This window comes from Medicago sativa, chromosome 4 (genome assembly GCF_051527215.1).
Source record: "Medicago sativa cultivar Bolivia chromosome 4, Bolivia_mono, whole genome shotgun sequence".
In the NCBI taxonomy this organism is placed as follows: Eukaryota; Viridiplantae; Streptophyta; class Magnoliopsida; order Fabales; family Fabaceae; genus Medicago; species Medicago sativa.
In genome coordinates this window covers 79,729,023-79,756,626 of record NC_140752.1, presented here as the reverse complement: position 1 = coordinate 79,756,626, position 27,604 = coordinate 79,729,023, and the positions used below count along the sequence as shown (strand labels likewise).

General features: G+C 31.9%; 3 protein-coding genes and 1 non-coding gene across 4 annotated transcripts; 2 read left to right on the top strand and 2 right to left on the bottom strand.

Annotated features, from left to right (window-relative positions):
• Positions 1 to 3,223: 3,223 nt before the first annotated feature.
• On the top strand, positions 3,224 to 7,035 carry LOC146932387 (E3 ubiquitin-protein ligase AIRP2-like). Its single transcript, XM_085704040.1, has 5 exons — positions 3,224 to 3,492; positions 4,095 to 4,245; positions 4,330 to 4,396; positions 4,498 to 4,732; positions 6,441 to 7,035. The coding sequence occupies exons 1-5, from the start codon at positions 3,410 to 3,412 to the stop codon at positions 6,649 to 6,651; spliced, it is 747 nt and encodes a 248-aa protein (XP_085560166.1). The 5' UTR covers positions 3,224 to 3,409; the 3' UTR covers positions 6,652 to 7,035.
• A 3,237-nt stretch (positions 7,036 to 10,272) lies between these two features.
• On the bottom strand, positions 10,273 to 10,345 carry TRNAV-UAC (transfer RNA valine (anticodon UAC)). Its single transcript has one exon. It is a non-coding gene; the product is annotated as a tRNA-Val (tRNA).
• Positions 10,346 to 13,324: 2,979 nt separating this feature from the next.
• LOC146932385 (general transcription and DNA repair factor IIH subunit TFB2-like) lies at positions 13,325 to 19,432 on the top strand. Its single transcript, XM_085704039.1, has 15 exons — positions 13,325 to 13,732; positions 14,036 to 14,209; positions 14,748 to 14,816; positions 15,148 to 15,241; positions 15,428 to 15,528; positions 15,648 to 15,693; positions 15,777 to 15,836; positions 15,917 to 15,985; positions 16,138 to 16,221; positions 16,353 to 16,436; positions 17,750 to 17,835; positions 18,147 to 18,237; positions 18,768 to 18,848; positions 18,925 to 18,999; positions 19,084 to 19,432. The coding sequence occupies exons 1-15, from the start codon at positions 13,620 to 13,622 to the stop codon at positions 19,216 to 19,218; spliced, it is 1,362 nt and encodes a 453-aa protein (XP_085560165.1). The 5' UTR covers positions 13,325 to 13,619; the 3' UTR covers positions 19,219 to 19,432.
• Positions 19,433 to 20,439: 1,007 nt separating this feature from the next.
• Positions 20,440 to 24,045, bottom strand: LOC146932384 (defensin-like protein). Its single transcript, XM_085704038.1, has 5 exons — positions 23,717 to 24,045; positions 23,426 to 23,479; positions 22,386 to 22,489; positions 21,897 to 21,935; positions 20,440 to 20,998 (listed from the first exon to the last, which is right to left on the bottom strand). Exons 1-5 carry the CDS (start codon positions 23,790 to 23,792, stop codon positions 20,846 to 20,848), a joined length of 426 nt encoding a protein of 141 aa, XP_085560164.1. The 5' UTR covers positions 23,793 to 24,045; the 3' UTR covers positions 20,440 to 20,845.
• Positions 24,046 to 27,604: the final 3,559 nt, after the last annotated feature.

Sequence of the window (27,604 nt, the reverse complement as noted above, 5' to 3'; positions counted from 1 at the left end):
TGAGATCATATCTTTTTAAAAGTAAATTGCTAGCTTCATTTGCATAATCATGGACCCATTCTCATTTTCAAACTCCTTAGACAATGGGTGGGGTGGCATATCACTTTAAGCATTGGTAGCTCATAGGTATCCTTATTGTGAAGATATTTAGAAATTCAACATGGTATTTAACTAGAATAGTGGTTCACTCCCTAAAAAAAAAAAAAAAAAAAAAAAACTAGAATAGTGGTTCACGTAAACACTCTACTTATTAGTCTCACATGTTTTAATATTAAAATATTAAAATATAATGATATAAAGTTATTATTGAGTTTTGTTCAAAAAATGTGTTTGAGGTGCTAGATCGGAGTGATTAAGTGTTTATTAAATACTATTGTTAAAAAATTATAAATAAATGATGTGTTTATATATGATGTACTAAAAAATAGAATCCTCCATTGTTAATGCTTTTAAGGTGATCCAACTCAACCACGAATACATCATGGATTGCGACGCTACTTTACAATTCATATTATTACACAGGTTAAATTTTCTACTATTCTATTAATTTTCAATAGATTAGTTTTTAACTACTAAGCAATGATTTTGTTAAAAAAAAAAAAAAACTACTAGGCAATGATCGAAGGGTGTGCTTGATAAATTTCTATCAGTGAAATTTAAGCAAAACTACAACACTATTGTTTTACCTTTTAACTTAAGGATTTTCTTTATCATATGCAAATTTGCACATGTTAATAAGTTTAAAATAGTTAATTTATATTGAAACTATCCTTCAAGTCATTTTTTAAATTAAATAGGTCATTTATCTTTGCAAACATCGACATTGAACCAAATATAAATTTCTGCCCAAAAACTTACATAAAAAAGTACAAACGGTTTATTTGATCCTATGTGGACACATTAACGTGAATTTCAATCGTCGGAACATGTCTAATGTGGTTATCTTTCACATTGACTTTTTTTTTATTTCCTTCTTCATATTTGCTCATTTTCTGTCATTATCTCAAAACAAAACAGTTGAGGAGGCATATGTAAATTTTTTGATTGGTATGAAAATGATGTTGAAAGTGAGAAAATTTTGAAATAATGAGACTAAGAAGAACAAAAAGTTTCATGAAATGCTCAAAGCAAACAACCCAAGAATGATAGACTTTGATTTGTGCAAAATCATTATTTTGTTAGCTAGTTGTAGTCTTTCTTTCATTACCACTTTTTGTAAAATGGGAAAATGATAAAATATTATAGGGTTTTGCTAATAAGTGCCCTTAGAGCACTTGTATAATTGATAAATTTTATGTAAAAAAGGTTATTTTTTGAAGTTTCAATGCATTGAATGCATCATTTTCAAGACAAAGTTTCAAGGGTTAAATATGTTTTTGGTCCCTATAAATATGTCAACTTTTCGTTTTAGTCCCTCTAAAATTTTCCTTCAACTTTTAGTCCCTATAAAATTTTCAATCACTACTTTTGGTCCCTATTTTTAATTTAATTTTTGTATTTTTTAATGAAATTGTGCAGAAATGTGTAAAATATTCTAAAAAAATTTCCTAAAAAAAATTAGAATTTTTTAACAAAACACAAATTAAATATGAATTTTTAACCTTAAAACATATAAAAATTCATATTAAATTCATGTTTTGTTAAAAAATTCTGAATTTTTTTTGGAGTGATTCTTATAATATTTTGAATTTTTCTGGAAAATTTTATTAAATAATATGAAATCTACATATGATTTTACTTTAAAAGAGGGACCAAAAGTGAAGATTGAAAATTTTATAGGGACTAAAAGTTGAAGGAAAGTTTTAGAGGGACTAAAACGAAAAGTTGACATATTTATAGGGACCAAAAACATATTTAACCCAAGTTTCAATGCATTCGCAATATTATACTCCCTCCGTCCCTCAATAGATGACCTAGTTGACTCCGACACACATACCAATGCATATGTTTTATCTTTGATATATTCAATTTTCTACTAAAAAAATTATGAAAATTTAATATTTTAAAAATATTCATCGAGACGAATCCAACAACATCTTACATGATATTATTTATCTTTGTGAATTAGTTGAAAAATATGGTCAAAGTATGTCAAATCAATAATGTATATTGTCAACTAGGTCATCTGTTTTGGGACGGAGGGAGTATCACATTTCATTTATTTAAGAAAGAATTTGAAAGAAGACGACTTCATGCAGAAGCAATAATTTGTCAAAAGCATGTCGTGAATTTATGATAAGCAAATCTTATTGTATCTGATGAGTTCAATTTCCACCATCCAAGTGCGTATTATGGGAGGGAACGAGAAAGTGTAAGCCACTTAACAGGTAAAAATGGCAATTGGCAAACCAAGAATGTGAAAGAAAAAGAGCTTCCGTGCAAATTAGATAAAATAATAAAGGCCTCATTCATTTATGTTATCTTCACGTCCCACTCTCATTAAACCACTATGCTCTCCTTCACAATAGCACATAATTAGATAATGAAAATGGCACTACTGGTTAAAAATTAAGCAGTGCTCCCAGATTTTATAGTAAGCAGGCCTCATTAATTTATAATATTATTAATTATTTGCAACAAATGAATTTTTTTTTTATTTTACTACTCTAGATATTGAAAAGTGTGTTTTGACCAAAAAGATATATATATTGAAAAGTCTGAAATTGCACATAAAATATACAAGTGTTTTTAAATAGTTTTGCTCCATCAATTTTTAAATTCTTTAACACATACTCTTTCTTTCTGGTTACTATTATAAACAAAATTTCACTTTTTAAATATATTGAATAATTATTATATTTAATCTTTATTATAGAGTAAATATATCAGTAATTCAATGTATTTAAAAAATAAAATTTTGCTTATGATAATGATATGATGAAGTATCTTTAAACATTTATCTATTTTTTTTATTGGTTAAAATTCATAGGAATCATTACACCGAAAAACATCACATGAATCACACTAAATTAGATGGATTATATATAAATTTAGTTAGGTTGGTATAAACAAGTGTGTTGCAAAGTGTATTTTGAAATGTGTGCTGTAACATTAATTTTCTTTTTGATTTGAATATGTTGTGTAGAAAAAGAAAAAGAAAAAGAAAAGGAATTTGGTTTAAAGTCGTTTTTATGAAAAATAAAAAAGAGGGAGAGGTGATGTGTACGCGTGTCCTGACAAGGTTCGGCTCTTGGCTTTAAAGAACAGTATAGAAGCAACACGCATTCCTTTTCCTTTTCCTTTTCCATTTCCATTTCCAATTCCAACCACTCTCTCTCTCTCTCTCTCTCTCTTTACCTTCTTCTTCTCACTGTTTACAATACTAGTCTAGTGAGAGAAATTAGAGCCAGAATAACCACACTGTTCTTCTTCTTCTTCTTTTGCTTTTGTTGTTGAGAGACAGAAAGAGATGTACGTTGCTTCTTCCATGCGCAAGTCTTTCAAGGATTCCTTAAAACTTCTTGAAGCTGATATTCAACATGCCAATACTCTGTTAGTTCTTCTTTTTCAATTCTATTTTCATGTGCATTTAATTTCATTTTCCTATTTTCCCCTCTGCTTTGGTAAAGTTTCTATTTTTGTTGTCAAATCATTTATTTATTTATGGACACCTTCAATTTTATTTTTACTGCATACTAAATATCATCATTTTTTATTTTTCTCATTCAATTCAAAGCTTTCCTTTCTTCATTTTTTCTCAAGTTTTGTTATGCCTTTAAAGAAGAATGCTACAGTCCCAAGTTCTAACTAATGTCCTTTTGTCAATTTTGTTGAATTTTAATCATTTTTAGGAATTCTTAGGGTGTGTGTTTGGATTGAGGGTTTTGGGGAGGAGAGGGGAGGGTTCATTTTTATTTTTTAAATTACGAACAACATAAAATATTTTTCTTAAAATAAATTAAGTATTTTTGAAGTATTATATGATCATTTATCATGCCGTTAATTCAATTTTCTAAATATTATTTTATAATGTCCATAATTTAAAAAAGAAAAATAAGCCCTCCATCCAAACACACCCTTAGAATTCTTAGTAGCGTGTGTGTATTCGGCATACTAATTTAGTTATTACTTCGTCGCGCTATTTGTATGTGTAGGGCGTCAGATTTTCCTAGGGAGTATGATGGTGCATGTCTTCAGATGAGAATGTCATACAGTCCAGCTGCAACCTTGTTTCTCTTTTTTGTTCAATGGACTGATTGCCATCTTGCTGGAGCTCTTGGATTGTTAAGAATCCTAATTTACAAGGTAATGTATGCTGATATTTCAACCTTGCTATTGAAGTGAGATGAGAGACTTGAATAAGGTGAATAAATTTGGTATGTGGTGTAGGTGTATGTGGATGGAACAACCACCATGTCTACCCATGAAAGAAAAGCAAGTATAAGGGAATTCTATGGTATATATTTCCTTCTGTGTTACTCTTAGTCTTAGCATTAAGGATGTTTGCATTTTATTTTTTGTTTGCTCATGAAAATGTTGAATTTCTGCTTTGATCAGCTGTCATTTATCCCTCCTTATTGCAACTTGAGAAAGGTGTCACTGACTCTGAAGACAAAAAGCAAAAGGCTGTATGCATGGAGAGGTATCGTAGAAGAGACGATGATGACTGTAGGCAATCTTCTGACATAGATATTGAAAGAGACGATGAATGTGGGATATGCATGGAGATGAATAGTAAAATTGTGTTGCCTAACTGTAATCATGCTATGTGCCTCAAGTGTTATCGAGAATGGTACTCACTGCCCCTTCTCTTTCTCTATCTGCGTGTGTGTGTGAGAGAGAGAGAGAGAGAGAGAGAGAGAGAGATTCCCTACTTTTCAATTTCATGACTTGTAGTTGTCAAGAAGCGAAAAGGTTTGAGGTTGTTGATTTGTTAGTACTATGCGTTAGATTGTATTTATTAGTTTTTGCTGATTTCATGCATTATTGGTGCGGTCACTACTAAGTGACTAGTTTCAGTAAGATTGAAATATAGTCATTGAGCCTGCATGGGTTTCCTTAGGTTTTGGGATTGTCCACTTTGTCTGGGTAATATTTGTTAACAACCTTGCAAACTAAAATGTCTATTGCCATGCTAGAGGATGTAAGTAGTGAAAATCGCGAGTCTTACTGTAAGTGAACTGGTTTTGGACTCCTGTGCTTGATTTCAGGTTCAATTTATTGTTTTGATTTTTTGTTAAGGAAAAAAAAAAAGCTTCAATTTCACAAATAGACACCTTTTACTATTATTTTGGAATATTACAGGCACTATTAATATGAAGGTATGAGTTTTAACTTTTCCTTATTGCTACCTTGAATTGAATATGCAATAAAAAAGAACAAAAATAGTAGTATTAGGGTTTGAAAGAATCAATGACAAGGAACTTCAAACTGGTATGGCTGGCAAACATGTAGTTGCTAAAAGGATGTATTTGTATTACTGATGAATGCCTTTTGGCTGATTAGTACTTGAGCGGTTATATATTATGATTGTAGCACTTGAGTCTTATTTGACTTGATGGAGTCGTTTAGGCTTGAAGTATTGATTAAATTTTCCTTTGTCTTGATTTGTTGATGTGTTTCCTTTCCCTGCATATTCAGATGCTTTGAATGACAGAGTTTAGTAATAATCATTGCTCTTTTCCTGTTTATACAGTCTTCTATACTTTGCAAACATCAAGAATCTTCTTAACTTATAAAATGAAATATCTTTTGATTAGTGAGAGACTATTTTATTACTGTAGTGACTAAAAAGAAATTTTTTGTGGATGGTTTGTGTGGAATTCTTTTCTTATGGACTTATTTGTGCTTAAATGCTTTAATTGGAAGTGAATGAGAATGGGAACATTAGCCTTTGAAGTTTTATCAGATTATTATATAATTGGTTGAAGGGGTTGATCATGCACCTGATTGTGGTTATCATTATTTCGTTTGAGTCATACATTCTGATGGAATGGAGACTTGTTGTTTCCAGGTTTTTTGAACCCAAGTCTGCCCAGTTGTAGAATTGCCTAATCTTCCTATCAGGCAGGAGGATGAGGCTTATAGGGGCATTTACAATTACAAATAAGCTAAGAATGAATGATCACCACAAGGACTCAAACCCAAGATATTTTGGTCTACGCCATTTGGGCAAACCCTAATTGGTGTCTGATTCCCGATTTAAACCGGGACTGTTGTATAAATCTGCATAGTTTTGATGCACATTTTGGGTCTGGAGGGAATTATTCCGCTGTATGAAGAGGAATGTTGGTTTGTTTCTCCATGACCTAGTTAGATGTTTGAGTCATTAGATTAGCCTCTTGCCAAATCAAGGTAAGACTGCGCACTAATAGCGAGAGATTTCTAGTACTTGTTTTTCCTTCATTATCCCAGGATATGAAATTTAAGCAGATGTCGTGTGCCTCTTGGCATGTGTTTTTGGTTCAGTTGAAGGTTAAGTGATTTGGTGTCTTTTGCAGGCGAACGAGATCCCAGTCGTGCCCATTTTGCCGTGACAGTCTGAAGAGAGTGAACTCAGGGGATCTCTGGGTATACACTGATAGAAGGGATGTGGTTGATATGGCAACAGTGACAAGGGAGAATCTCAGAAGGCTTTTCATGTACATAGATAAGTTGCCTTTGATTGTTCCAGACTCTATCTTTGACGCGTATGACTCTCACATAAGGTAGGTGATTGCAGCAGACAGATTTTAATGGATGCTGTTGTCTTGGGTGGATAGTTATTAGTTGTTACTCGCTTTCAAATGCAAATATAAATTCTGAACCTGATTCAGTAAGTTTAGGTTATGTTATATTTGTAGAGTTGCAGTTCTTGCTTCCCACTTCTACCAAAGTATGCAACCCTTTGTTATTGCGGGTTGGTGGTGAAGTTGAGATGGTAAATTTGTATCTAGCTAGCTCATATGTATATCCCTGTATAGATTGAATTGCTTAACAAGAGATTTGCTATGGTCCTGTTGAGTTACTTGGATTGTATCTTTGGATTTAACTGTGTACGGAAATGTAAATTGTTTTCCAATTCGGCTTATATATATGCAATGTTTTGTTCATTAATATTAGAAGTGTTGTTCTGGTAAGATCAAATGAGCTCTTGTCAAAATTCAATAAGGCTCTCTTGACAAGTTACTGTCTCAGGGTTTTCCATTTTCGTTGCAAGCATTTTCTTGTTGGTTAATTGTTTTTGAATTAGAGAAAAACTATATTGCTTGATGATCACAATATTTATTTTTTTTGTTGTAAAATATGCTTTTCGTTTGAAATACGAGGCTTCTAAAGTTTTTGAGGTAGCAATTAAGTTCAATGAATGCTTAGTCTAATCACGATTCACGAATATGGTTCATATTTGGCTCAAAGTATATTAAAATGTGGTATATGTTCAAGATTGAAGTTTTTTTTATATATATAAAAAGGAAAGAGGAACTCAACTAATTGCTTTTTCCCTTACCAAGTTGTGGTAGTTAGTTGAGCTCAATTCATCGGTTCATGTGGCATTTCACCAAGATGATTTGATAGCATTAACATCTGCATCTCCCCTTGTCTTCCTACCCATACATACAATTTATTTGCCTACATGTATGTATATTCATGAAAATATCAAAATAAAAAAAGATAACAAAAGTCTCCACGGATTTGAACTAGGATGCTCGTACACACGTCTTATGTGGATGTTTGGCGGTGACTCAAATTGGTTTTGAGTGAACTAATTGTGTAAGTTTTGATTGTGTAAATTTGATTCTGACTATAAGTAAATTGAAAGTAAAATGATTTATATTGGATGCATTTATGTAAGAGTGAGTTGAACCATAAATTTGAACGCAATGATCAATTCTAGAATCAAAAGATTTAAGTAGAATCAATTATGGTATAATCAATTCTATTAAAAAGAACCAAACACGACAAAATTTATTTGACACTTTAAAAACAATCTCGGCCCCTCTAAAAGTGGAACTAAAGATACACTTAAACTTTTATGCCCCAAAATTTCATTTTATTATTTCGTAGTTTAACAAATTTCATTTTATTATTTCGTAGTTTAACACTTTAGATTAATTTTTTTTGGTCAAGTAGTCTAGTGGCTAGAATTCACATTTTTCAAGGTGAATAAGTGGGGTGTCCGGGGTTCGAACTCCGACCCCTGCATATAATAATGCATGTCCCTGCCAACTGAGATAAAATTATTTCATTAGATGAATGTGTAAAAATATTTTACATTGTCGGTGTTTACAATTAAACTCTTTAAAATTTATCCATATCAGATTATGTTATTATAGACATGCATGAGTAAATCATGTGCGTAATTTTTTATGTTACTCTCACGCACTTGTGCATACTTTTTAGGACTCATCTGAGAAGCAAATAGTATCAAATAAACTTCAAATCACAAACTCTAGACTCTCAAGCTTATCTAGACTCTCAAGCTTACTTGGTGGTGTTGTTATTCATGAAAATAGAAGAAACAAAGGTTAAAAATGTAGAAAGGAATTAAACAATCATTGACTTGATAAAGAAATAGATAGAAGCGCCACACATACTTTTAGACAAGAATGGTTGATAAGCCTAAGGAAGAATCACCACAATGTAGTGGAATTACTCTAATTTACAAAGAAGTCACATATGTTTACTTAAAGCAAGACTTACCCATGGCTTAGGCACCTTGTAAGTGGCGCAATTCTACTGGCTCATATTGAGCTTATATTATATATTAAAGTAAACTATAGAAGTAAGGAAGTTAAGTGCTCAAATATACGTGTGAATCAATCAAATTAATTTGAAACTATTATAATGTCAAATTAACACCAACTAAAAGCGATTACAAGCTAAATTAAAATAAAATAAAGTCCATCATAATTTATTAAAATATAGATATTCTTCATATTTTTTATCGGTCCTCATCACTTTGAAAAGTGTCAAGTCTGTCCCACTAAATTGCTATTATTTTTTGATGTAACCCTGCGGTGACTAATTTTCATATTCTTTAAGTTATGACTACAATGAACAGTAAAACTCTTTCTTAACAGTTGTTTATTTTTTTTAAGAGTTTTAATATTGTCGCGTTCTCGGATGGATTTAAATTTTGAATCACTAATTAAGTTTAAAGAGACTTTAAACCTTCTCGTTCAAATGCCCTAGATGCTAAATTGTTTATTTTGTTATAAGTCATTGAATACTTTTATTTTTTTTTTCTCTCTCATTAAAAGGTAAATGGTGCCTCCACTAAAAACTATGAAATTTTACTTATGAAGAATAAAGTGCGCATCAATGTGAGAGACAAATCGTGAAATCATTATTTGATTATATATACATTACACATGTAAGTATATCATCTGACAAATGGTACATAGTCAGTGATGTGTATCAGATGTTAACTGTGGCAAACTCAATTAATCGACAAAAATGTTTGAAAATCAATTAAAACAAAATAGTTCCTTTGAAGGTTTTTATCTTTGCATGTCGACTTCTTCTCTACGGAAGATAATTTGGTTCATCAAGAAGTTCTTATTTAGAATATGAGTGTGTGTGTGTGGTGAGTTGCAGTAATTTGAAAAATGTTAATAATTTACCTTTTGGATGTTATTTTTTTGGTCATCTTTGGATGATAGTGACACAATGGTTTGATATTTATTCAGCGAACACTATAACTATGCATGAATACATCCTTCTTTGTAGTGCTCTGGGAGGATTTGCGAAATCAATTCAAACTAAAATGATGTTGTCTGGCTTACATGTGTGTGGATAGACTTAAATTACAGTCTTTATGGTGGCCAAAAGCAAAGATTCTTACTTTATAGTATATAGAATTTCATAATCTGGGGTTAAACCCTTTAATGGTTGTGCCATAAGCTGTTACTTTTTGGCTTTTTTGCATGAATCTTTGTGTATAATTTTTCTCTTTCTCTTGACACTACTTATGCTAGGGAAAAGTGTTTATGTGGTATATAATTCATTTTGCCCTGTTAAAAAAAATTATATGAATACACATATCAAGGATAGAGCAATTATAATTTATAAATATTAGACATCCACAACTTTTAGATTTATAATTATAAAGTTTCTCCATCAAAAATAATATTATAAAGTTTTGTAATCTATAAGTTTTTATCCAATGATGATCATGTTGTTTTTCTATTAAGGGATAATTTTGTTGTTGTTAATTATTTATTTACGTATTCCCTAAAAAAAAAAAAATTACCGACTAATCGAAATCTGCTTATTAGAAGGGAAAGAATAAAAAAAAATACTAATGTTGCTGCCCAGGCTTATTAGAAGGGAAAGAATAAAAAAAAATACTAATGTTGCTGCCCAGGATTGAACTGGAGACCTTTAGTGTGTAAGACTAACGTGATAACCACTACACCACAGCAACCCTTGTGATTGGATTGTGGCATAACGGTATATGTTCTTATTATTCCTTTTTGAGTCTTGTATGTAGTTATGGCTAAAATATGGTTTTGATCCCTGCAAAATAGGCCAGTTTTGGTTTTAGTCCCTGCAATTTTTTTTTATAGTTTTTGGCCCCTGCAAAAATTGGTCAGTTTTGGTTTTAGTCCCTGCAAAATTTTTTTATAGCTTTTGGTCCATGCAAAAATAGGTCAGTTTTGGTTTTAGTCCCTGCAATTTTTTTTTTATAGTTTTTGGTCCCTGCAAAATTATGTCAGTTTTGCTTTTAGTCCCTGCAAATCTTTTATAATTTTTTTTATAAATTAAAAAATTCTGGAAAATTGAAAAATTAATAAAAAAATTTTGGAAAAATTAAAAATTATTAAAAAATTGAAAAAAAAATTAAAAAAATTCTGGAAAATCGAAAAATTAATAAAAAAATTTAAAAATTCTGGAAAAATTAAAAATTAATAAAAAAATTGAAAAAAAAATATTAAAAAATTCTGGAAAAATGAAAAATCAATAAAAAATTGAAAAAAATATAAAAAAATTCTGGAAAATTGAAAAATTAATAAAAATGAAAAAAAAGGAAAAAATTAAAAAAATCTGGGAAAAATAAAAAAGATTAAAAAATTCTGAAAAAAATAAAAAAGATTAAAAAATTCTGGAAAATAAAATTTCGAAAATTTTCTAAAAATATTAAAATTCTGGAAAAATGAAATTTTCGAAATTTTAAATTTTAATGAAATTCTGGAAAATAAATTTTAATGAAATTTTAAATTTTCGAAAATAAAAATGAAATTCTTGAAAAATGAAATTTTAATGAAAAATTTTCGAAATTTTCATTAGTATTTTTTCCGGGAATTTTTGTGTATTTATAAAGCGGGAACTTTTGGGTATTTATAAACCGAGAATAAGGGAAAAATACACTGAAAAAACCTAAGCTCGACATATATACTAATCAGAATATTTTTTATTTTCCAGAATTTTTTCATTATTTTTCATTTAAATAGATTATTTTATTTTTTTAATCATTTTTTATTTTTATTAATTTTTCCAGATTTTTTTAATTTTTTCCGTTTTTTTCAATATTTTACATTTTTATTAATTTTTCAATTTTCCAGAATTTTTAAATATTTTTTTTCAATTTTTTTATTGATTTTTCATTTTTCCAGAATTTTTTAATATTTTTTTATTAATTTTTAATTTTTCCAGAATTTTTTTAAATTTTTTAAATTTTTTTATTAATTTTTCGATTTTCCAGTATTTTTTAATATTTTTTTCAATTTTTTATTAATTTTTAATTTTTCCAGAAATTTTTTAATTTTTTTATTAATTTTTCAATTTTCCAGAATTTTTTAATTTATAAAAAAAATTATAAAAGATTTGCAGGGACTAAAAGCAAAACTGACATAATTTTGTAGGGATCAAAAACTATAAAAAAAAATTGCAGGGACTAAAACCAAAACTGACCTATTTTTGCAGGGATCAAAAGCTATAAAAAAATTTTTGCAAGGACTAAAACCAAAACTGACCTATTTTTGCAGGGACCAAAAGCTATAAAAAAATTTTGCAGGGACTAAAACCAAAACTGGCCTATTTTGCAGGGATCAAAACCATATTTTAGCCATGTAGTTATTTATTGGGTTAATTATGTTTTTGGTCCCTACAAAATTGCTAAAATAAATTTTGTTTAATTATCCTTAAACTCTTAAATTTTTTAACGATTCTTTTTATACAAGTTTAGAACACTATGAAAGGTTCATTTACTAAAATCTATAATTTTTTAACATGAAATAAATTAAATATGAATTTTTTAAAACGACAAAAGTTTAAGATATAAGTAACAAAAATATGGACGTAGAAATCAAATTTTTGCGATATTTTTTTCGGAGGACTTTTTAATAACGTTCTTAACACACCTGAAAAAAATTGTTGAAAAACTTAAGAGTTTAAGCATAAATTAAACAAATTTGGATTGAGTAAGGACTAATATTGAGTGCAAATTTTTTTTGTAGGGATTAAAAATGCTATTAAAATTAAGTAAGGACAATGCTATTTTTTTTGTTGAAGAAAATTTATATCAAATATACTCTCACAATATTCTATCGGAGTTTATACCAGTGCAACACGTATAAAATGAACCCATGCAAATATTGGTCCATGATGGACCAATTTTTTCAATGGTTAGATTGGTTTAATCATCCAAATATTACTATGCACATTCCACACACTATTCCCTTCCATTATTGTTCCTTTATTTCTTAAATAAAATATAAAAAATCATCATCACCCGGAAAAAAAATCTTCAAACAAAACCAAAAAAATTCTGTTGTAGGACATATACGAATCGATACATATATATATATTTAGGAACGGTACATATATTTTTTTTTTTGAAGAATGGAACGGTACATATATTTTTGATTAGGCTACTGCTACGTATATACAAAAAGGAATTCTATTGACAAATTTCTTTTACCTTTTATTTTCAATTAGGCTACTCCTACGTATTATGTATATATATTTTTTCGTTGTTGTTTTTTTATCCGTCGTTGTTTTTACCAAATTTTTTTAATCCTATGAATTGATTAATTTTTAATTTTATTTTTCAAATAAATTGGTATACTTTAGTTTTTTTTTAAAGTATAAGAATTGGAAACGGAAACTAAAATTTTATAAAAAAAATTAATTTAACATTTATATAACTAAAAAAATTAAATTAACAAATATCCTAAATATTAATTTATATGAGTTACTAATGCCCTTTTATGTGAAGATGAGTTTTAGTTAAAAGAGAATAGTATACGGTAGAGAGAGTACATCATAAGATCATATAGTGTACTTTATCAAAGGACTCTCACACATTGGTTCATCATGGACCAATACATATAATGGTCCATTCTAAATGGCACCTCTAAGCGATTGCAATATACAAGAATTTAGCTTCTGTCAAATTGATTTTAGCCAGAGGCAAAAGCTACTAGAATCGATTTTGAAAAGAAGAATCACGTTTGTATTCAAATAGCATGAAATCACGTTTGGAGTGATAAATAAACGCTTCTCCGATCGATTTCGACCTCTGCTCTCTCACTCTTTCTCCGGCAGCGACGTCACAAATCTAGTCGCGTGGAGATTGCGCCAATATTGTTGTGTTTCGTCATTCATTGCAAATTAATCTTCAAGTAGATTCTCTAGTGAGATTCTTCGTAAAGTGAACTCTTTTTTCTTTTTCATTAGAAAAACGAAACGAAATCAAAATGCCTGAGGTTAGGATCATTGCCAAGAATTTCATGGACATGGTGGCTTCAATGCCTGCCATCAAACTCGATAAACTCTACGAGAATGCATTCATCTGCGAAGCTATTCTCAGGTTATTATTATTCACTTTTCTCCTATTAAGGCCATGTTTTCATTAAACACCTTAATTAAGCTATAAATTGTTTTCATATATGCTATAAATTGTTGTAGAAAACTTGTTGAAATAAGATGAAAACAACTTATGGCATATCATAACAAATAGCCCACAAGTACTTACTTAAGTAGATAAACTCAAATAAGTACTTGTGAGTTGTGAGCTTTTTGAGACAAATCATATAATGGAAGTAAATTGTATTTCTTCTTATGTTTTGAACATGCTTCGTGGTTTTAATGCTTACAAATCATAAAATGATAGGTCTCTTCCGCCTCTTGCAAAGAAATATGTGTTACAGTTATTGCATATTGATGGACCTGTGCCGGCTAAATTATTGGCGGAATGGGTGCTTCCAGATGGACTATCAAAGCACAATGTTGCCATTGATAGATTGGTTCAATTGAGAGTTTTCGTTGAAGCTCTTGACAATGACAGGTGCTTGAGACATTATTCTCTCTTCAAATTTTTCATTTTCTGTATCTCTTATGAATATAAAAAGTAGACAATTTAGCCTCTGAAATGGTTCAAACTGATTCATTTTGTTTCAAATGCTAGCCTATACTATGGAGTTTGGACACATATTCTGCACCTTGTAATGTGTTGAAGGACCTTTTTGTGATAAAAACTTGTTTTATTTGTTGCATGTGGTAGTTATATGAAATTATATGTATTCCTGATTTTTTGCTAAAACTCTTCACTTTCTTCTTTGTTTCTCTTAGAATACTTATCTGTGTAGATTTATCAATCACTTTATAGCATGACACGGTCCGTTCTTGAATTTTCTTAAAAGTTTATGAGGAACAGGATTTGATGTCACAATTTGGTTCATTTTTTCCTTTTGATTATGTATATTATTCTCCACATCTGTGTGTCTTTGTTCAAGCTTTGAAAGATCACAGTACTGAAACATCACCATTATCACTCTCGACCCTTGTTTTACCCCAGTTTAGTATTTTTCTTCTCCTTCTTGCAGGAAGATCGGAAAAACTTACAAAGTTAATTCAACATATCAGAGAAGTCTTCAGAAACTTTTAGTACATGGGTGAGTAGTACATCACTTTGTCTTCTTTTTCTTTTCATGGTAATAGTTATCCCATCATGTTCCCTTGTTTCTATTAAGGTACATAAAATCGTTAATACGAGTGGGTCGATAAAACCCTTCCATATCACGTATTACGAGTTAACAAACCTATATAGACAATGGGTGGTTACTCCATGAAATTATAAAAATGCTGTTTAATAGTCATTCCTGAATTCAAAATTCATATGAAAAAAATCACTTTGATGTGATTATTAAAATGTTTACTACTGTCATAGTACAACTTGAATGTTTGCTTTAGCTGGTAACACGTCCTTGTGGTTAAATATGGCAGTGGAACTTTGCCGAGGGAATCAATGCCTTCTAATATTACTGTGAGGCTCCCAACATTAGAGGATCTTGAGACTTATGCTCTGGAACAATGGGAGGTGAAGTGCCTTTTCTTTTGATTCCACTTTTTGTTTACTCTGTACATCTATTTAGCAATTTATTCTTAATATTATTTATTATATTAACGCTTTAATAATTTGACTTAATTAATATGTGATGTGTTGTTTAAATTTTGACTAAAGTAAAGCCTAAACCTCCAATGACTTTGTTTTGTGGTAAACCAGTGTTTCTTGTTGCAACTTATAAGCCCAAGTCATGTTGACAAGACCTTCAACATAAGCTCTTCTTTGATGAAAGTTTTCCAGCGGCGTCTCCTGAGTCAGAGGTTCTGTTTATTTGGCAGCGATACTTCTCATTTATAACAGTTGTTTGCACTCTGTTCATATATGCAGTTGTTGTAAATTGTATCTCATATTTGATATAATATTTTATGTACCGATACAGAGACAGAGAAGCTCCAAAATTAACTGAAAGTGGTTTCCAGTTTTTGGTATGCATCAAATGATTTATAAGCCACTTGAACTTAATGTAATGCATTTTTCTAAATTTAGAATTGTTTGTTATGAATTACAGCTGATGGATACAAATGCACAGCTTTGGTACATCATCAGGGAATATATCACTAATTCTGAGGTAGCCGTAACAGTTATCTGTCTCTATATGTTTTTGCTATTTGTTTTCTGCATGCTCTTCATCGTCTACTTTTGGTGCAGGAGAGAGGTGTTGATGCAGGTGACTTGATATCATTCATGCTGGAGCTTAGTTTTCATGTCATTGGGGAGGTTAGACATTCTTGTACCTTGCTGAGAATCTGTTGCACATGAAACTATTATGTTCTACATTGTCGTAAATTTTACTTAGTTGTCTTATTTCCCTTTTGTAACTGCAATTTAATGCGACTTTGACACTTGATTTTTTTCCTTCCAATGATTAGGCATATAATATAAACACATTGACCGAATTTCAGAGGAACATAATTAAGGACCTTGCAGACCTTGGGCTGGTCAAACTTCAACAGGTTGGTTATATTAATTTGTGTGCTTATATTTGTAGATAATGTGATGAGATGCAGAATGATTTAACTTGGTGTATTTATTCAGCATTTTTTGTCTCACTTTTAATTTTTTTCTTTTTTTCACAACTTTATAGGGCAGGAAAGAAAGTTGGTTTATACCAACAAAATTAGCAACAAATCTTTCAGTGAGCATGACCGAATCATCATCAAGAAAGGAGGTTTCTTATCCGTTTCACAATTGATTTGTTTTAATTTTAATAGAAAGTTTAGACGTGGCCTTGTTTCTGCATGTGATTTCGTTTAGGGAAACTCCTTAGCTATGAAGCACGGACACCTAAAGGATTAGGCGTGTCACGGTGTCCGACACTCATACAACAAGTGTCGGACCAACTCAGACTGGTGTCTCAAAAATTTGTTTATTTCTTCTTTGCTTCGACACTCCTTGGGTTGGTGTCCGACACCTGTATGATACTCATACAACACGTGTTGGACAACTCGGACAAGTGTCCCATTCTTTTTTTTCTTTGCTTCGACACACCTTGGCACATATAAGACATATCTACGAGATTAAAGATGTCTGGAAGCAATGTTGATCAAGGAGGGGGGGTTAAAGACATTAAATTTGTTAACAATATTTTAATCTTTTTTGTTAGTAGATGGATAAAAAAGGTCAAATACTATCCAATCTTGTTTTAGAACTTTTTAAAGAAAGAAATTGCTCGATTTAGATGCACATGTATATATTTTGATTCTCGATTTAGATCTTTTACAAATAATACTAATATTTAATTTAATTATAATAAATTAATAAATATAAATGTAGCGGTGTCGGTAGCCTCTATTTTTTACATTAGCAGTCTTGACGTCTTAGTGTTGTGTTAGGTGTCTGTGCTCCATAGCTCCTTAGACATGCTAAGGGTGGAGGCTCTGTAGTAAAATTTTTTGTTTGAGCTGAAATTTTCTCTCTGTACCCTGTTCACTGTCTTATACATATCCTTATATTTCTTCTTTCTTTTTAATTAAATTTATTATGTCATCAAAATGAAAAGGAAACTCTGAAATCAAATTTAAATGTTGCTTTAAATTTTGTTCATGTGTATATAGGAGTATATATTTAATTATATGGTTTAGATGATCTTTTGGGGGGAGGGGAACTCTCTATACTGTTGGTATTAATTTAATTTGATTTCAATCAATATGTTTAAGCTGTTTTGCTTGCATATGTATGGAAGTTTCTGTTGGACATTATCAGTTTCTGGTTTTTTTACCTTCCATTGGAAGGTGAAGAAGGCTTCCATACTACAACTTGTAGGAAACTAATGTTTGTTGGAGTTTTCAAAATTCGAACTTATCACCTTTTACTACTTCAGACTGATGACCTCATAGCATGTCAATCGTTCACTGGTTGGCTTTAGTGGACTTGTTCTAATCTATTACACATTGCAACAATAAATATAGATTTTTCTAAAGCGAATTGTAAAAGAGTCGTGAATATCAATGAATATAATGTCATTCTATTTAATTTTTTCAGGGATTTGTTGTTGTGGAAACAAATTTTCGAGTTTATGCTTACTCGACTTCAAAATTACACTGTGAGATATTGCGGTTATTTTCAAGGTATGCCGCGAAATATTTTATGCAATGATGTATTCTATTTTCATCAAATAAACCCTCTAGTCTTTTCTCATGTTCCCCTTCCCTTTTGGTTTTGGAACTTCCTATGGAAATTGAAACTGGAAGTTGTTTTTTATGGAATATGTTTTTTTATTATCCTTAATTTATCTTGTACTTGTATACTAAACCATTAATTCAGCTATAAAGCTTTAAATGACCTATTTCACCAAAATATTATTGTTTGGTCTTTAGTACAACAAGTGTTTCTTTTTTCATTTATAAATATCTAATATTGAGTAGTTGTATATATGCAGGGTAGAGTATCAACTTCCAAATCTTATTGTTGGAGCTATTACAAAAGAAAGCTTGTATAATGCTTTTGACAATGGCATTACAGCAGACCAGGTAAGTATTAGAAATTATATTGTATTATTTTGCTTTTTAAATTGTGGTACTCGCTGTAGATGGACGTATATTTCTTGCTACACAATGTATAGTCTCAACATTGTTCTTCAAATTTGACTTCGGTAAAGGAAAGCCTTTATAACTTATAAGTAGCAGTAAGCTATTCAATTTGAGACTTGATATGTGGTGACCGACTTCAATCCTTCATTTGAATAAAATCTTCACTGGTGAATAGATGCATTTGAGTTATTAATGTTTTTACTATTGCATCCTTCGAGAACCACGATATACTTGTATGTCTAAATCTTTTGGCATTCTTTAATATTTTTCTACCTTAGGTTATCATTTTTCCAACAAAGAAACATAGAAATTCTCTGTGAAATTGCTTCGCTTTAAGTTAAAAACATCATTAAGGAAAAGCTGTTTGTGTCAGTTGACGTTTAATTTTTATTTTTTTGAATGGGTTTTTAATTTGTTTAATTCAGATTCAAACAATATCTTACACGGCAACTGTGTGCATTATGTTGCAGATAGTCAGTTTCTTTCGGCAGAATGCCCATCCTCGTGTTGCACAGAGGGTACCAGCAGTGCCTGAAAATGTCACAGATCAGGTTTTGAGTCTTATTAGTGTATATGTGTGTTTTCTTTACTTTGATTTTCTGATATGTAGTATTATGGTGGTGACAGATTAGGTTGTGGGAATCAGATCTAAACAGAGTTGAGATGACAGAAGCATATTATTACGACGAGTTCCCATCCAGGGTAAGCAACTTTGATTCTGCGAGTTCATGTCTTAAGTATCCCCTGTTATGGCTTTTTTGATTCCTTATGTCATTTGTGTGGCAGGATGTATTTGAAGGTGCGTGTGACTGCGCCAGAGAATGGAGTGGTTTATTATGGGAAGATTCAAAGAAGATGCATTTGGTGGTCAAGTCTGAGGTTCATACTTACGTACGAGATTTTTTACGCCGCCAAAAGTAGTAAGAAAGCTACACATGCTGATGCATCTTATGGTTAGCCAATATGCAATGGTAACCATGATGGAGGGAGCAGTGTGGTCACGAAGTTGGCAGCCACAATCATTTTCCATGTTTCATATATTTGTTCCTTTTAGAAAAAGGTTTATTGTAGCTCTGAAGTGTATCATATTTATTACAGCATTACAGAATTTAAAGATTTTAATTTTGCAGTAAAAGTATTACAGAGCCTATCTTTTTTTTTTTGCAAAGTAATGTATGTTAAAAGGCGGTGGCTTCTACGGTGCACGAGCATCTTATATCGCTCACCGTATGCGAGTAAAAAAATACCATTAGATCAAGTGATCTACAGATCTTATCTCCTCCAGAATTTACACAATCAAAATTCTCCACCTAAAAAAAACAAAAATCCACATTCAATTACAAATTAAAATTAAGAAACGAAAATTAAAACTCATTAAGAAAAATGAGGATTGAATTAAAATTAACAAAATGAGAGAGGATGATCATTGGCAACCTCCGAGAAATCAATTACATCGTCTTTGAGCTGCAAAACACTCTGATTCTAAAACAAGAAATAATCAAAACAAGAATCCCAACATGTTCATTTTTTCCACCTCTTCATCTAATCTCAGCAATTCCGAAACTCTCTCCATGAAGCTTTTGTTCAGTGAATATCAATCTCCAATGTCTCCTCTCCTTTTCCCTCATTTTGTTCCCTATTTGGTTTGGATATTTTTTTTTTTAAAGATTTAGGGAATTTTGGCTTGCTGTTACAGTTATTCTTATGCAATTTTTGGTTTGAACGTAATCAATGATTGTTCACCTCAAGCATGAGAGCTGGGAGGGAGATCTGTAGAAGAGAGGTAGAGAGAGATAGAGGAAGAGAGGAGAGAGAATGGATATAATACAAAAATTGATAGAGTATGGGCAGTGTATTGTGCACCTTGGTGATTAAACGGTTCAGATTCATTATTCTAGTTGTGCACGGTGCGAGACATGATATGCTTGCTCACGCTAAGCGTGAGCCATGAGCCATGTTAAAAACAAGCATGTCGTTAAAACAACTTGTCAAAAGACATGTGTGCCATTAAGATCAAACATGCATTATATTATAGTCAAAACGCATAAAAATAAAATTCAGTGTGAAATGGGGGAAAACAAACTTGTCTCATACTAACTGTTGTCAGTCGTTTTGATCAAACAAGGTATGTAAATGCGTTGATTGGATAGAAAATTAAAATCTAGGCCAACTCTCCATAATAAAACTCATGGCATCTACAGTTACATTCTAATCCAACTTTCTCGAACCAAAATGAAATAGTAAAGAAGCATAAATCATTCTATTGCAATGTTCCCTACAAAATGGAACTTAATCATGCTGATAAGAAGCATGAACTAAGATAAAAAGAAAACATAAATTCCTGCAAGTGTAGAAAATAAAGAATAATTAGGGGTCTCTTGAAGAAATATTTTCTGTTTTAATTTCTTTTCACTTTTAATTGTAAAACTATCACTTATTTTCAGTTTGTCCAAAAATGAAGTGATATTTTTATAATCAAAATATAAAAACAAAAAATATTTTCTTCAGGACACATTCTTTGTTTCTTGTAAGCTTGGGTTTTCTTGAACTATGCAGAAGTGTCTGGTATATCAGGCGGGTCGATGGGGTCATGTTTTGGCTTCTGCTTCTGAACAGGCTTCTGCTTCTGAGCAGGCTCGGGCTCAGGCTTCAATGGCCTGTTAGGACAGACTTTATCAGCCTCGTCTGGTTTAACCTCAAACTGCAATATGCAAACATGTATAATTGGTTATTTACTCCTAAAAGTTTGAATATGTCAGTCAGAGTTATGTAGTTTTTTTGTAAATACTTGGAGTCTTGAGTCTAGACATAAACATGCCAAAAAGAAGAAAGTTCCACATCTCCAATAAGTTTCACTAAAATAGATTACTTAATAATATACCATGGACATGGTTTTAATAGAACTAATAGAAATTTTATTCAAGTGAATCTTAATCTCTAACACAGTATGAAGTTGATAAAAAAAGGTGAGATGAAGATGGTAAATGCAGAAAAACAAGTAAAAAATGCCCCTCTTAAATTGTATTTGAGAGACCTGGACTATCATAGCCGTAGCACTGAAATTCTCAACCAAATCTCAAATACCCTCCCTAACTCTTCCTATTCTCTATTTATTCGGAAATGGATATCATCTGCAGCACTTTTCTCTCCTGCACTCCCTACTGCCCTTTTATGTTCCTATCTCTCTCATGATTTCCTTCTCTCTCATCATTACTTTTTCCTTTTTTTATTTATGATTTCTCTCTCCTCACACACAAAATAACAACAGCAGCACTGCTGCCGCTGCAGGGGATCCATATCCCTTAATTGTTTACAATTAAGACCAGATTCACCAAAATAAATTGGTATTCGACAGTGATTGCTGAACAAATCAAAGATGATACTAATTGTTCCAATTAGACCAAAGTTGTAAGTTGTAACCGAAAAATATGAAAGAAACCACTTTCTTGCTAATTTAAAACTATGTACCAATTGGATGTGACAGGATTACCTAATTGAATCCAGGGTGCATTTCAATGTGTAATTTTTCAAATTGTAAACAGGTGCATTTATAAGTATGTGTATGACATGTAAACCAAAATTTGCATAACCAAACTGACCTTGTAACCGCAGCCAGATACACAAGCATGGAAACATTCCTGTATACGAAAAAATGAATCATCATTAATTTGCAAAGAGATCTCTACCATAACTAATCTTAAGGGATTAAAAAGTTACAAACATGTTATGATTAATTGGTTGCTGGGCCATGTCTTCTCAAAATCATCTAACTTTTAGAGAGAGAAAATAGACTGTATATGCTGCTTAGACAAGGAGTTCACAAATCCTAAAAAACTGTACAGATAATCAAAATGCTGCTCACACATTGCCAAACACATGCCAAAATAACAGTTCTATTGTTGGTGTTCACACAGCTCTTATCAACTCTGAAGCTTTTCACTCTAAATTACTTCTTCTCTGACAAGACCTCAACATATAAAACTATCTTTTGGGATGAAGGATTAAATGTTAAAATAATACAGAGATAGAAATCATTAGAGAATAACTTCGTTAGAATATAACAGAAACATATGCATGAGAGAAAATACCTCTGAATAACTTGCAGATCCAGGAGAACGGTCAATATAAGCACTCCACTGTTGGTCCTTTAGTACAGGATCTTTGTAACATAGTTGATTGCAGTCCTCCAAACCTGGTTAACCAGTACTTATCATTTGCAAAATTCAGAATCAATTTTATCCACTAGCAAGTCCAACTTTTACTATTACACATTTTTCCTTTCTTTTTCTCAAAACTTGCCAAGAAAACCGTTATAAATGTAGTGCTTTAGAGATGCTGATTCTCAAGTTAACCAACTAGCTAGAACCCACATTGGTTATTTTCTTGCACATAGGAGCTTTTCAAGTGAAATAAGTACTTAATTTCTTGCTCACAAAAAATCCCTTGACAAGTTTATAAATATTTATGGATAAGTTAAAAAGAGAGATTTCAAACAAATGGATGTGCAAAAGTGGATTTCAACTCACAAAAGAAACTAAAGGTTAAAATAGTGATAGTTATTGCAAGATCATTTCAACTTTTTCTTGTCAATATGAGTGCTTCTTACAGAAAAAGTTTGTTCCACCATCAAAGGCAAAAGCCTTCAATTATAAAAACTAGCCTAACCTAGCTTATGAAGGGACTAAAAAGCAATAAATTATCGTTCAATTAATGTCAGCAACGGCATATTGCAGCGGCCAACGAAAAAGCCGCCACAGAAATACGGATTCGCAGCCTATGACAGATGTAATAGGCAATCATTGTGGCCTATGGAAGCTGGCCTGGCATAGAACCTACCATGCCATAATGCTATGGCAGAAATTTGACAACATTACATTCAATTTGTAATTGCGGAAGTGGTTTACCAATTAAATTAAACAATTGGAGTCAGTCAACATCCTCCAATACTTTACCATATTGTCAAAAGTAAACCTTTATTGTGTTGAACTACAATTATCAAATTTTATGACAGTGTTAAAAATAAGTGCAGTCATTAATGAATGTCGCATAAAAAAAATTATGACAGTATAAATGCAAAGCATTGTTAAGGAAAAGAAATGAATGGAAGCAGAAAGGTGATGTGACTCACATTCTTCCCATGTCTCTCCATCTGAATTGCATCCTTTTTTGCAGAATACCCGCCCTGAAATTAAACAATTTACTAGCATATGATGATTATGGAGTGCAGACCAAAATAATGCAAACAAACCCTTTTTGTAAAGGGACTTTATAATATAAAGATGCAAAATTAATTAATTAATTAATATTAAAAAATGATTTGAATGAGCAGGAATAGAATTGGAGAACATAATACATGCTTGCATTTGCATTTGATAGAATGAATGTGCAGGAAATTAGAAAACGGCGAAAAGATTATTACATGGGAGTTTGGTGAGGGCTGCGTATTTGTTGGTGCATTTGTTTCCACATGGAGACGCCCACTGTTGCGGTATCATCTTTCTATTCTGTCAAACTAACCATGGAAATTGGAAGGAAGGAAGGAGAAATCAAAGGGGCCATTCATGTTGTTGATGTAGAAAATGTTGTAACTAAACAAAACAAGGGCACTTTCGTCACACCACACCGGTTTTTTTCCTATGTTTCTCCACTACCCCTGCGTGTGTGTTAACATACATCCAACCAACAACACCACTAACAAAAATGTTTTTTTTTTTTTTAATGAAAAATGTTAGGATTAGATATTGGAATATTTTTTTGAATTGAATCACATTTAATTCACTTGTACGGTGGACCCACTTGTTCATAAGAAATTTTAAATTTATTAACAGTATGAGATTGAGATATTAGCTAAGAGCATGATTATCGGTGAAAAAACAAGGTGGTATAACTGACTAAAATGAAAATCTGTCAGAGAGGCATTGATATTTGGCAAAAGCAGGGTGGTATAAACCAACCAAAGTGGCAATGTATTACCACGGTGGTGTTCCAGATTTTGTTAGTACTTTTGAGTACTTTTCTTTTTCTTTTTCTTTTTCATTACACATTTTATATATTAAAGTAAAATATAATTTAAAGTATAGTATTGTAGTTGTAAGATAAGTGGGACCCATTTTAAAATTTTAGAGAAGTGGTATGGATATTTAGAAAATGTAGTTGAGTGGTTTAAATAATTGGGAAGTGTAAAGAAATATAATATATTATGTGGGTCTCATTTATACCACCCATTTGGGTGGCATGGATGTGGGTGTTCTAAGTGGTAAAAGCTTCCTCTAAAAATAAAAGTGGTAAAAGCTTTAGTCTTACCACTTCAAGGGACATATTATAAATCTTATGGATGTCGATTGTAAGATAACTAGTGTACGAGCCCGTGCAACGCACGGCTGGAATATCCTGTTAATTTTTATTTAAGTTCGAAAACAACGTGAGCAGACCAAATATATTCGGTTAAGAATAAATATTATCACTCAGCAACAGCAGCAATAATACAAAAACCACCAAAGCACACATACATAATATTAACCATCAAGGGGAAATCCACAAAGAAGAATACAATCTCTCTTTCTGTACTCTGTTGTGCTAAAGATGCATTGATAAAGAGCACATCCTTTCACAGACTGTTCAACTTCACAATGTAAAAAATACCCCTTTTTGTTCGAAACTGTTCACCTTGTTTCCCTTTTTCACCCATGCACTTTCAAAACACAAAGAAATATTAAACATATTGTAGAAAACACAATACAAAACGGACAAATTGTTTACACAATGTATTGTATAAACCATATGAATCTACATGCTTTCACAGACTAACAAAAAAGAAATCTAGATGCTCATCAAGTTCATTGTCCCCTCGAATAACATTCACAACCACCGATTGGAAAAAAACTCAAAGTCAAACTTGGAATTCTGCACAGTAGAAGAAAGCTTTGCCTTAGTCTCAGGGTTGCAGATAAAACGAATTAAAAAAAATAAAAAAATTGCTTACGCAACACACTGTCAACCCCAATAAACATAGAGAGATTACACAAAGTCATTTTAAAAAAGTCTCTTAAAATCCCATAAAATCAATAGAATCACACAAAGTCTTTTAAAATCTACAGGATTTTGTTTGCCAAAATAATCTTTTAAAATCTCAATCCAATACACCCCTAAGTCAAAATGTATCTCTAAAAATAGAGAGATTAGTTCGCAGAAATCTAAATTCCTATACAAACAAAAAACCATTGATTAAAAAAAAAGCAAGAACTCCAAACAAAAATAAAAAATTGAAAATACAAATAAGAATATGGATACAAGAACTTCTTAAAAAAAGGGACATATATCTTCAATAAGCTATCGAAAGAAAAATGAACACCGCAACAAACTCTTCCCAACAGCTGGAGAATATTATCAGACCTCTATATATGAATTGCAGAATTAAAGTATCAAACATCTTGAACAAATCATCAGTACTTAAGATAAAAGCAAACTAAATCCGACAACAACTAAGTGTGAAACACACGGCTGGGAACACCCTGCATACACCACTCTAGTTTGATTACAAAGAGCAGAATAAATGCGCGAAACAAACAAAAATTCAGTCCACACGAACGATACTCTGGTTTGAGTTAGAGTTGCAGACAAAACGAAGTTAAAAAAAACGACAGAAAATAAATATGCATGAATAAATAATGCAAATGTTGAATAACAAATTTAAACTAATAAAAATGCATGAGGAAATGAAAGTTGCGAGAGAGAAATAAAATGCATATAGAAGAAATAAAAATTAGATGATGGGGGGTGCAGGCAGTGAATGGGAGGTGCAGTAATTAAAAAAAGACAGAATTGGGCTAAAAAAGAAAAGAGAGGCGCGTTGGGCCTTGTGGCTGGGTTTAGGCCGGTTCAGACCGGTTCAAGGGCTGAACCGGTTCGGCCTGGTAATATATATAGGTGGTGCTGGTTTTTTTCATCATTTTTTCTTTCCCTCTCTCTCTCTACCTTCTTTTAGAGAGAGAAGCTCTCTTCTCTCTCCTTCCTTCTTTATCTTCTCCGACGAGATGAGTGGTGGCCGGAGGGCTCCGGTGCGGTGGCCGGCGAGCTATCGTGGCGGCGCCGCCGCACCGGAATTAAAAATCGTTCCTTTTTTTAATTTTTTTTGTTCTTTCTCTTCTACTCTCCCTCCTCTATATGTTTTCAGACTCAAAATTCACAAAAACAAAATCAAACAACCTAGATCTAAAAAAAAGAATTACTGCCTTTTGTTTTTTCTTTGATGGCTGTGTTTGTGTTGCGGTTTGGCAGCGAGTTGGTTCTGCTTTCGCGGTTTGGCAGCGAGTTGGTTGCGGTTTATGTTGCTGTGTCTGTGTTGTTTGAAATCTGGACATATGAATTTGATTTTTGGAGGTTGTGGTGATGAACCTATGAACAGCTACGATTGGACCTTTACTAATTTTAAACTAACCTGGATCACTTTGAATAAGATTCATCCTGGGAATGAATACCCTGGTACATGCCCTTTTTTCTGTAATTACGGTAGCAACTATCATGCTCTTCCCTAGATGTGTAACTGTCAGCCTCATACCATTACATAGTCCGTTGACCTGATCGATGTTTCTCATCAGCATAACTGGACATCCCACCCTTAGTTTCAACCGGTGATTTGGAATTTCATAGCTCTTAATACCATTAAGAAATTCCGTTGTGAACCACTCGCTTTGGACATTAGAATTTTCACCCGATCGACAAACAGAATCAGAGCTTAAATACTCTTTCTCTTCACCTGGAATCAGTGACAACATATATTCGTTAACATGCTCAACTGAATCAAGCGTTGGTGCGAGTATTCCCCTTTCTTGGAAAAATAGCGGGTCACCAAGGTTATCATTCAAATCGGGATACACAAAGTCTATAAGTGACATCAACGGGTTTGTTGTGTCTGATATGAGCAAATCTTCAGGAATTTCTACCTTCATTTCACAATTCTCATCCGAAGCGTCGTTGCCGTCTCCAATTGAGAGTATCCACTTGCCAAATTAACAATTTCTTCCTGCTCTGCAGGTACCGAAGATGCACCTAATCTCATATAAACAGTAAGCCTCAACACATTACAATAAGCCCATATCTTTTATGAATTGATTGAGGCATCAACAATATCCTACCTCGTTCCTTTTCGGACAACAGGCAATATATGTCTTAAATCACCACCTAAAACTACTGTCATTCCACCAAAAGGTCTAAACTCGTTTATGGGATCATTCTTGGAGATGATATCACGCATTGATTGGTCAACTGCCTCAAAACACCATCAGTGCATCATTGAAGCCTCATCCCA

Bases quoted from the DNA above. Each gene is read 5' to 3' on its own strand.
- LOC146932387 (XM_085704040.1), top strand. From the start codon at position 3,410: ATGTACGTTGCTTCTTCCATGCGCAAGTCTTTCAAGGATTCCTTAAAA. The intron at 4,246-4,329 runs GTAATGTATGCT...TATGTGGTGTAG, and splicing joins TAAGAATCCTAATTTACAAG to GTGTATGTGGATGGAACAAC. The intron at 4,397-4,497 runs GTATATATTTCC...TGCTTTGATCAG, and splicing joins AAGTATAAGGGAATTCTATG to CTGTCATTTATCCCTCCTTA.
- LOC146932385 (XM_085704039.1), top strand. From the start codon at position 13,620: ATGCCTGAGGTTAGGATCATTGCCAAGAATTTCATGGACATGGTGGCT. The intron at 15,986-16,137 runs GTTAGACATTCT...TCCAATGATTAG, and splicing joins GTTTTCATGTCATTGGGGAG to GCATATAATATAAACACATT. The intron at 16,222-16,352 runs GTTGGTTATATT...ACAACTTTATAG, and splicing joins GGCTGGTCAAACTTCAACAG to GGCAGGAAAGAAAGTTGGTT.
- LOC146932384 (XM_085704038.1), bottom strand. From the start codon at position 23,792: ATGATACCGCAACAGTGGGCGTCTCCATGTGGAAACAAATGCACCAAC. The intron at 21,936-22,385 runs GTATTTTCTCTC...TTTCGTATACAG, and splicing joins GATCTGCAAGTTATTCAGAG to GAATGTTTCCATGCTTGTGT. The intron at 20,999-21,896 runs GTCAGTTTGGTT...TGCATATTGCAG, and splicing joins TATCTGGCTGCGGTTACAAG to TTTGAGGTTAAACCAGACGA.